The 9598-nt window shown below is 42.4% G+C and overlaps 2 protein-coding genes across 3 annotated transcripts; one reads left to right on the top strand and one right to left on the bottom strand.

The window, feature by feature from the left end:
* Nucleotides 1-780: 780 nt before the first annotated feature.
* On the bottom strand, nucleotides 781-5263 carry irf2bp1 (interferon regulatory factor 2 binding protein 1). Of its 2 annotated transcripts, none has more exons than XR_013807404.1 (3): nucleotides 3975-5263; nucleotides 3374-3743; nucleotides 781-3091 (listed from the first exon to the last, which is right to left on the bottom strand). XR_013807404.1 is itself a non-coding variant. In XM_079677054.1 (3 exons), the coding sequence occupies exons 1-2, from the start codon at nucleotides 4982-4984 to the stop codon at nucleotides 3467-3469; spliced, it is 1287 nt and encodes a 428-aa protein (XP_079533180.1). In that variant the 5' UTR covers nucleotides 4985-5261; the 3' UTR covers nucleotides 781-3091; nucleotides 3423-3466. The 2 variants fall into 2 exon arrangements, 1 of the variants encoding a protein (XP_079533180.1); XM_079677054.1 differs by having other exon boundaries at nucleotides 3423-3743; nucleotides 3975-5261.
* Nucleotides 5264-5347: 84 nt separating this feature from the next.
* Nucleotides 5348-9349, top strand: polr1g (RNA polymerase I subunit G). Its single transcript, XM_079677055.1, has 3 exons — nucleotides 5348-5571; nucleotides 6316-6460; nucleotides 8104-9349. The coding sequence occupies exons 1-3, from the start codon at nucleotides 5496-5498 to the stop codon at nucleotides 8879-8881; spliced, it is 999 nt and encodes a 332-aa protein (XP_079533181.1). The 5' UTR covers nucleotides 5348-5495; the 3' UTR covers nucleotides 8882-9349.
* The last annotated feature ends 249 nt before the right edge of the window (nucleotides 9350-9598 follow it).

The following is a 9598-nucleotide window of genomic DNA, read 5'->3' on the forward strand; positions in this document are numbered from 1 at the left end:
GTATTTGATATTGAAACATTTACAAATGACAGATTGGACCTGTGCACTCCTGTTTGGTTGTTCTGATGCTTCTCTTGCACCGCCACATTGTGTACAGCAGACCCTTATTATCAGAGAGAATGATCCTCATGAAATTTGAGGCAGCACGCAAAGAGAACGTGATTAAACCTTACATCTCCGATTTGTTAGCTGAAGTCCTTACTGTGTGATGCACTGTTGTGTTGGATACACAGTTATGTAAAGTTAGGCTTTTTCTCTGGTAGTCTGGTTCCAATGAGGGTTGTGCAAGTTTATTTCTTTACTACGTGACTTGATAACTTAAAAATAAGTAAATTATACTTATCATAGGCTATGATAGTACATACAAATTAATGTAATTAAAGTAATCCTAAGGCTGTGATTTGGAAAAAGTGAAGAGATCTTAATACTTTCTGAATGCTCTGAATATGAATGCCCCAAAATGTGTCATGAATGGGTCAGTGTACTCTGAACTCCTCATGTCATTAAAAATGTGTCCAAAATCAATTGTAGCTATGGTCCCTGTATCCAAGGGCTTCTCCAAGGTAACAATGCAAGATTACAAAATCAATACTGGACTTGTGTTCAGAGAATCAACTGAGCTCAATGAGAAATAAGATATTACGCTGGGTTCATCAGGAAACGTGTCAAGTGAAGTTTGTAATCAATCATTATTTAAGTCATGACACACTTTTATCTTGATGAAAGTTGTCCTCAGTATTTAACAGGACTAAATATTCAGCTCAAGAAAGAGAAAAGAGGTACAAGTTTCCATCCCGTTTATTCCTGGTTTCTATTTTGTACATGAAGCTGCAATAAAGCCAACAGATCTAGAGATGACACATAAAGAAAGGAAGAGATGTGAGGAGAGACCGTATCAGGACAATGAATGGCTGGCCCCTTTACAAAGGCTCCGATCAAAGCAGAGCTGTGTGATGGCGACAGCAGGGACACAGGTTAATCATTGAGCAAACAATAAAAGAAGCCACTGCACTTCCCCTGAGATTCCCAGACACACAAACAGACGGTAAACATTTAAAAAGGCACTTAACAAGGGATTGCATGACGTATCAGTGCATATTAAACTGAAATTCCACTTCTTCAAATACATTTGTTCTACAACACACCTGATCTGTGGGATACTCTTATCAATATAACAGTATTTGCTGCATACTGTAGACTTTTAATATGAAATCCCATTATTACAGTAGACCACTTGGACCTGTAAACTGTAACGGCTTGATGAAGAAAAGCCGGTTAAGACCTGGCCAAGAAGTATAGCAATATATATAGATTTCCATAAAACATTTACATCCAGAAACATCAATTTGGGCGTACAGTTACCTTTGGTTTGTCTGTGCTTCTGTACTGCCGAGTGCATGTAGCATAAAGAAAGAATCCCCCGAAAAGCTAATTTGTATAAAATGTGTGACCAATTTTGGATTGTTCAATTCATGAACATTAAATATTTGTACATTCTCTGGCAAGAAAAGTGTGATTTACAGTATGTGTGATCATCCATGAATGGTTCTATGGATGTGAATGGAAAGCACATTTCAGAAGACTGTGATTGATTCAAATTAAGATCATTAATTAAATATTATATATTAAATATGGACTGCGTTCCAATAATGTGATCGGACGTCTTGTGTCCATTGGGAGAAACAACAATTCTGCTTTTAGGTGGATTCTAACTTTTAAAAGAACTAAATCTTTAAGAAATGATAAACAATCATTTTTAATTACAAATGTTTGCATATGACTAAGGATTTCACAAACCATTAGATCTATACAGTATATACTAACATTGAACATTCTAGTATAAAATAGTCCTAGGCCTATCAATAGATATCTTCAATATACATTCGGGGTAAAGCGTAGGCTGGGCTGGATCTTGTATGAAAGCAACATTTAGATACAGTTACACACACCGAGTCTCTGTGGCTGGCCTATGCTCCCACACACTCTCCTTTCTCTGCGTCACTGTCAGCTCTATTTAACGCCGACATAAAAAACAAAAAAACATAAAAAGAGAGATGTCATTACTGGCATTATGTCCATATTTCATGTCGTTTTAGAGATTTATTTGACTATTTTCTATAAAAAAAAAGGTTGTATGGCAGGACACAGATTCAGTCATATAACATTAAAACATATTACATCTGTCTTTCAAATTTAAGGTACACTTTTCATTATAACGGTCCATTTGATGGATTTTACGGTCAGTTGTTCAAGTGAATTTCATTCGTACACGCAAAAATGTTTTGTTTGGATCAAGCACTGGCAGAGACAATGGCTAGTTCTAACTGGTTTCCACTGCATGCTGCCGGCAAACCTTTGATCATCAAGAGAAAGAAATATAGAACAACCGTAGCTGCTATTTTAGAACAGCATTTGTGTTGGATCCCCCAAAATAAGCTTTTGTGCTTTCTGGCAAAAAACTGTGGACCATGGCTACTCTCTGTGAGTTTAAGAAGGGTAATTTGAAACAAAAAACATTGCTATACTGCTAACAAGCTACCTTCTGCTGCTATGCTAGCTACCTTTAGCAGATAAAATCAATGATAATGATATATGAATACACTGGTGAGTAGCTATATATAGAGTTCAGTAGTCCTGTTGGCACTGGTTGTTTCTTAAGGTGCTTATTCAACATGTAGTGAGAATATATTGAATGTCATTACAGCATTTCTAGAGTTATTGTAATGTAGTTGTACGTTTTGTGGATTGTAGAAAACTCCTGTTGAAAAATATGTGTTGCTTCAGCCCATTGATTTCCAGCTGCTAACAGTAGCTAGCTTTCAGTGCTAATGTGGGCGTGATCAGTTGTTTCAACTGGCACAACTACAAGTAACTTGACAAAAAGTAGCCACTGCTGATTGGCCCTGAATATCTGATTCCAAAAGTACATCATACAGGCATTTCAGTTCTGATCATTGATAGAATAGTCAATAGAATTTGGTGGTGTGAGTAGTTGAGGAGTCGAGACCTGTGAATGTTTTCTGAGCTGTGGTGCTTCTCCTCTGGATCTCTCAGAGCTCCATTGCAGACGCCTCCTTCTGGTATGCTGTGACTGTGGAGAAACAAAAAGCAAACCTAAAACATAGAATTACACCACCTACCATCAAAGCAGTGTGATCAAGATTAGCCAAATCTTGTCGAACATAAATAAATACAGTTACAACACTTTTTCAATGAAAGAGATGTTGTCATGCAACATATGCAGACTAATAATGTTTTATATCTTCCTCTCTAAAACCCCTTTATTCATTTATTTGTTTGTCTACATTTGTTATACCAATATCCCAAAAGACATTTGAGTAAACTAAGCTGCTTTCTCATTACATAGCCTCACTATGCCAGCTGCTCTCAGTGTACAGCTGCTCAGACGTCTGTGGACCTGCCTGTTGCTGTGTAGGTCCTGGCTTGGTTTACATGGAAATCCCCATCACGTCTCCCTTTCTTTTTTGACAGTGACGTCTCCGCAGGCAGCTCCGCCCCCGGCCCCAGGCCCAGCTCCCGGCCCGTTCCCAGCTCCAGGAGCAGCAGCTGATGCAGCTCCTGCTCCTCCAGAGCCCAGGATGGTGGAGACCTCTCCCTGCATGAAGGCCCAAGGGGGGCTGTTGGGAGACGTGTCCAACGGACAGCGCTCCCCGCTGGGACAGTACACCTCCCCATCGCCCCGCCGGCTCTGGATGTACACTCTGGTGCAGGGGAAGCAGAATCTACATTTGGTGGAGTTAAAGAATACATTATTACGCATTGCTGTGACAGATGACATCCACTTATACATATTTCAGTAACTTATTGTAATAAGAAATAAGAAAGCATTCTTGAATTGGTAGTTAGTCTCAAAACCAAGTATTTTAAAAATAGAAAAATATATAACAAATGTTTTTAGGCTGTTCACTTCAATATGCAACCTTAAAAAGACCTAAATAGAAAACAGAACCAACCTATGCCCGGCCATTGATGGACACTGTACAAAGTGTGTGTCTTCCAGCCTCTCATGACACAGAGTGCACGACAGAGTGTTTCCTGTGGAATGGGTGTTGCTGGCAGATGCTGATCCCAGCTCAGAGGCACCACTGTGGGGTAACGCTGCAGCTGTGGTGGCCGCCTCTGCTGAGGAGCTGGATCCAAGGTGTTCCCCTCCAGACCTGGAGGTTATGGAACGTGGCTGCCTGGCTGGAGATGAGGCAGGCTTGGGGCTGGTCTGGCTCACACCTCCAGCTGGGGTCGAGGATGAAGAAGGGAGGCCTGAACTCTTGCTGGAGCTGCAGCCAGCAACAGCACTGTGGATCTGCGTCTGATTCTTGGACTGGTTATGGGATGAACTGAGCTCTCGCTCCAGCTCCGGAGTGATGAAAGGGGCTATCCCCATCCCGATCCCCAGCTGTCTGCGGCTCATCTCGGACAGCACAGGTGCAGGGAAGATCATGGGGTTGCTCATAGGGGCTGTCCTGGCGGTCAGACCCGCCGTCATGCCCGCAAGTAGCCCATGGGGAATCCCTGCGATACTTTGAGTTATGAGGTTAGGATTGATAGTAGCGCCTAGCAGGGGTCTTCTGCTCCCGCTGGGGCTCTGACGGTTTACTTCTTGTTGAGGCTGGCCGTCACGGTGCAGCCCGTTGGGGGGCACACGAATAGCTGACACGGTGACTTCTCCTCTTCCTCCCCTTTCGAAGCGGTCCATGTGCGGCCTTCCTCCCTCCGCATCTCCTCTGCCAGATGTGCCGTGTTTATTGGGCGAGGGACCAGGTGACCTGACGTTACCGTCCTGCATCCCATGGGTACGTTTCAGCTGTCGGGCACTCGCTATGAGGAACTCTATCTGATTAGCTCCTTCGTAGTTCACGCAGCCACGGCAAACCACCTCGCTGAAGTCCCACACCACAGTCCACGGCATCTTCGGCAGGTCGCACAGGTAGCACCACTGGCGCCGGGAGGAGGAGGGGGAAGACATGGCTGCAAGGCTAGCCTGCTAACCTGAGAGACTGCTAGCACACGTTAGCTAGGTTAACCTGTTTAGCTCTGGCAGGTGCACGCCCTCCTTTGCAAAATACTTTCTTCTTTAACGGAATTCAAGCCGCTTAGTAACAATGTTAAACATCCTACGGATATAAAATTATAGCAAAGTGTTCGGTTTTCTTTGCCCTTTTTTTCATATGTTTGTTTTGTTTACCCACTTCGGCCTGCTCTTGTCTGCTGCTGTCAACTGCTTCCCGACGGACGCTGAAGCGTTACGTAACCTTTCGAGGTGCATTTTGGGTGTTTGAGTTTCCTGCCCAGGTTTTGTCAACGCAAACCAACGTACAGTGGCTTGTTTTAGAACTACATCAGAAACTGCCACGGAAGTGAAGTAACTAAAGTTCAGAGGTCATCTGGCGTCAACACATGTGCGTCCACTGTAGCCATGCGTTTTGGTGTAGAAAACTTTTAATTTGAGCAGTTTGTGGTTATTAGTAAACCTAAGAATGCCTAGAGACATGTCATCAAGCGAGGATGAGGGCAATAACACTACAGGATCATCTGTAAAGCAGAAAGAAGCTGGTAAGTTCTCACATGTCGGATGCACAACGCTGCTGTTGCTAATGTTTAGTTCAGCTTCATGTTGGCAGCTTTACTCTGGAATAGAATGCAAGCAAGTAAATACACAGTACAGTAGGCTGTCGTGGCTCAGCCCCACATACAGGGTTTACACTACTCGTTTTATTCATTGCAAGAGAACAATATATGTTTAAAGTGTAGCTATTGTTAGTTTTTATCATGCAGCACATCATGCACTTTTATTCTGGGACAAGAACTGTTTAGTGTATGTGAGCTTATATATATATATTTTAAATAGATAGATATGCTACTTTTTATCTTATATGTTTGTTTGTTTGTATGTATAGTTTCTAAATATGTAGGTGTGGAGAGCTGAGCTTAAGAATGATATCGTAAAGTGCAACTGCCTGTTATACTGTATACAATACAATGTCTATAATCTTAGCTCTATCTATGTTAACATGAACATCAGTTTAGTTTAATTCAAAATGATGCTCGGCAATGTGTCATCCAATATTTTAGAGATACCATTTTAAATGACCAGTCTTTAAAATCTCTGTTTCATAAAATAACAGTTTTGGCACCATAGAAAAATATTTCATAGGGGAGGTACCCACAAGTAAGGTAATAAGTTCAAGTTAATTCAATAAAAAGAGTGCTCACGAGTCACAACTGTTCGCACATGGCTGCTCTGTGTATTTCCAATGCTCTGCGACGAGCTGAAATGTGTTCTGTTCTGATCCACAGAGAAGAAGATGCAGCAGTACCAGTGTCCTGCTGACTTTGTGTCTTTCAGACATAAGCCCTGCAGCAGCACTCTTAAAAAGAGTCTGGAGGAAAACAGCAATGAGTTATGGCTCATTAAAGCTCCAGCCAGCTTTATGCCAGAAAGGTAGGTGAAATATTTCCCCTTGGTCCGTTTCTTTATCTCTGGCTCTCATGCCCAGTTTAACTTACAAGAGGAACTATATTTTCTTACAGGCAGGTTCTCTCTGTTCACCTTATTGGGCAGTTGATATTAACCTTTCCATTTGTTTCAATATATATTTAACATATCACTACTTCCAAATTATCCCTCAAGCTGAATAATAATTCTTTTCAATTGTTTATAGCAGGGGTTGGCAACCTTTTTGATATGAAGTGCCATTCTAAAAAAAAGTGTGAATTATCAACAGGGTGTTATCGCATGATGCCGAATTTAACAAACACATTTAAATGATTGGTTTAAACGGCATAATAATAAGGACGATCGTCCGTTCTGTGATTCTCCAGAACACACAGATGGCCTTTCCGCCCCTGTGTAGCACATTATTTTGATGAGAGATGAGCAGATCGCCACTGGGCTTTCAACTAAAGACACAGCCACGCAAAAACTGTGGCATTTGTACAGCTCCTTATGGGTAGGCCTACTGCAATTTGTGAAGTGCTTTCCTCCGTGGTGAAACGATCAGCACTGGACCACGGTGGAAAGCGACAGAAAGTCGCCTGGAGTTAAACAGAGCGGGGCTGCGTTGCGTGCATGGCTTCCTTCTGCAGGTAACGGGGAGACCCGCTCTGGCGGCGGTCTCGTTCAGGATCCGAAAATAATTTTTTTATATTTTGCACACTTATTCCACTTATTCCTAGTGTGCCACTGTTACATTGGCACGCGTGCCAGGGGTTGCCGACCCCTGATCTATAGCAAAGAATCGCATAACAAAATATGTTTTACAGTGGATCACTGCTTTTGTTTTCATAGTTTTGAGGCTGCATACATTGCACCAATCATTTTAAATGAACATGTTAACAGGACAGCGATAAGTGGTCAGAATCAGAAATCCTTTATTTGTCCCGCAACGGGGAAATGTACAAGTAATCTTAGGTCCCAAGTTAACAGAGAGTGGTGCAGTGATGATATATTATCTTTAGATTTTTCTATTGTAAATCGGATTATTTCACAAAATGAACTCTGGCAAAACGTTTTTATGATATTTACACGTTTTGTTAAAGAGACATTGACTTTGCGACAGGGGACCCAGAAGTGGTCAAATGCTGACTAAATGATGTGATTTAGGACTCCGACAAATGATAACAAAAAGCTAGTAATGCCAGTAATATCTAAAATGCTTCTGTTAGCTACCGGCCATACCAGACTGAGTAAGGGACAGTTGTTGCAGTTCATTGACCATTCATTAAATAATTATAAAGTTACGAGGCCTCATCAAAGCCTTATAATCTCTTCAGAAATAATGATTAAAAGAAAGAAGAGTTTTGATTCAAATACAATATCAATATCTATATATATATATATATATATATATATATATATATATATATATATATATATATATCTATATATATATATGTGTATACAAAAAGTCAGCCTGACAGTGGGGCAGTTTGCGTGTGTGGTGGCCAGCAGATGGGGCTGTAGAGGGTCTTCATGCTAAAACATCAGAGATGTCCCCCAACAGTAGATAAAACAATGTTGTTGGTGTAAACTGTTCCCAGCATGCTTTGTGTGAATTAGCCTGACCTTGCCTCTCCTCCCTTCAGCTTCCGTGAGGTGAAGGTCCCCCTCTCAGGTCTCCAGTCCCTGAGGGTTCCTACTGGAGCTAAGACAGGCAGTAAGCATCAGATCTACAGTCTCCTGGCCTCCCCCCACGGCACCTCCGGCCTGTGCCTGCTCACCAGCACCAAGAAGTCCTCACATGATGTGGTTTTCGGCCCCGCTTTTTCTGGCTTGCTGAACTTGTGTGAGACTTACGGAGACAGCAGCAACATCCAGGCCCCCCAGGTCATCCCCGCGGCCCCCGCACCCTCCATCCCCCCGGGGCTAAAGCAGCGATTCCACCCCTTCGGCAGCAGGACCCCCACGCTGACCTGCGTGGCAGAGAGCGAAGCAGATGGAGCCACATTCGGGCCCTCATCTGCAACTCTCCAACCCCTCGTAGTGAAGCGACCTGCAGGAGAAACATGGCAGGAGGAAGACGAGGAAGGGAGGAAAAAGAAGAAGAAGAAAAAGAAAGAAAAGCGGATAAAGGCAGAAGGTGTGGAGGAGGCGGAGAGGGCTGTAAAACAGGAACCGGTCACTGAAATACAGGAAGAAATTACAGAGCTCCCCCTTGAGGAAGGTGAGGAGAAGAGGAAAAAGAAGAAGAAAAAGAAGGACAGGGAGCGAGAGGAGGTGGAGGAGGGCCTGGAGCCCAGTGTGAGTGTGAAGGTGAAGGTGGAGGTGAAATGTGAACCAATGGACACTTTGTATGGTGATGCAGTAGAAGGCTCTGGAAAAAAGAAGAAAAAGAAGAAGAAAAGCAAAACGGATGACGACTAGTCTGTTGTTGTTCAATGTTTAGTTTTGTTTATTTTTTTAACCCTTGAGCCAGTCTGGGAGCCATTACTACTAATTCACTCCAGGGAATTGACGGATTACATAAGGCTGGCAGGACACTCAGAAAACATGGATTCATTGACTTTAGGGCCAATGTTCCTCTCATTGAGGCTCATAAAAGGATATTTTACACATAAAGAATATGTGCAGCCACAACCATCTTTGAGAACAAAGCAATACAAGTGAACACTGGGACTACTTCAGCCTTTCTGCCAGTTTCGGTCAAGTTTCTGGGATTATGCTCACATCCAGGCTGGTCACTGGCGGAAACCAGTGATGACACAAACACGGAATAAGATTCTCTGTCATGACATGTTATTAGATTTTTGTTCCTGAAGGCTCTTAGTATGTATTGGAGAACACATGTTTCAAAACCCCAGAAATGATTAAAGGAATTGTAAATGAAAGAAACCTGTTTTGTGTTTTTGTCCCGTGAACCGTTCCAACATTTTCCTCTGGTGCCTTGTTGGAGCAGTGTTTTCATCCCGGAGGAATGGAACTTGAACCTCGGGTTGTAACTCTGAACGTGGCTTCTAAATTGTGCTACGATCGAAAAGTAGTTTGGTAGATTTTTAAATATCTGGACGTTTTGCTGGAACTCATGTCATAATAAAAAGGAAATAGTTTACTAAGAGAATCTATTTGGTATGCAGACATTCA

This window comes from Notothenia rossii (genome assembly GCF_949606895.1).
Source record: "Notothenia rossii genome assembly, chromosome: 4".
NCBI classification, from domain to species: Eukaryota; Metazoa; Chordata; class Actinopteri; order Perciformes; family Nototheniidae; genus Notothenia; species Notothenia rossii.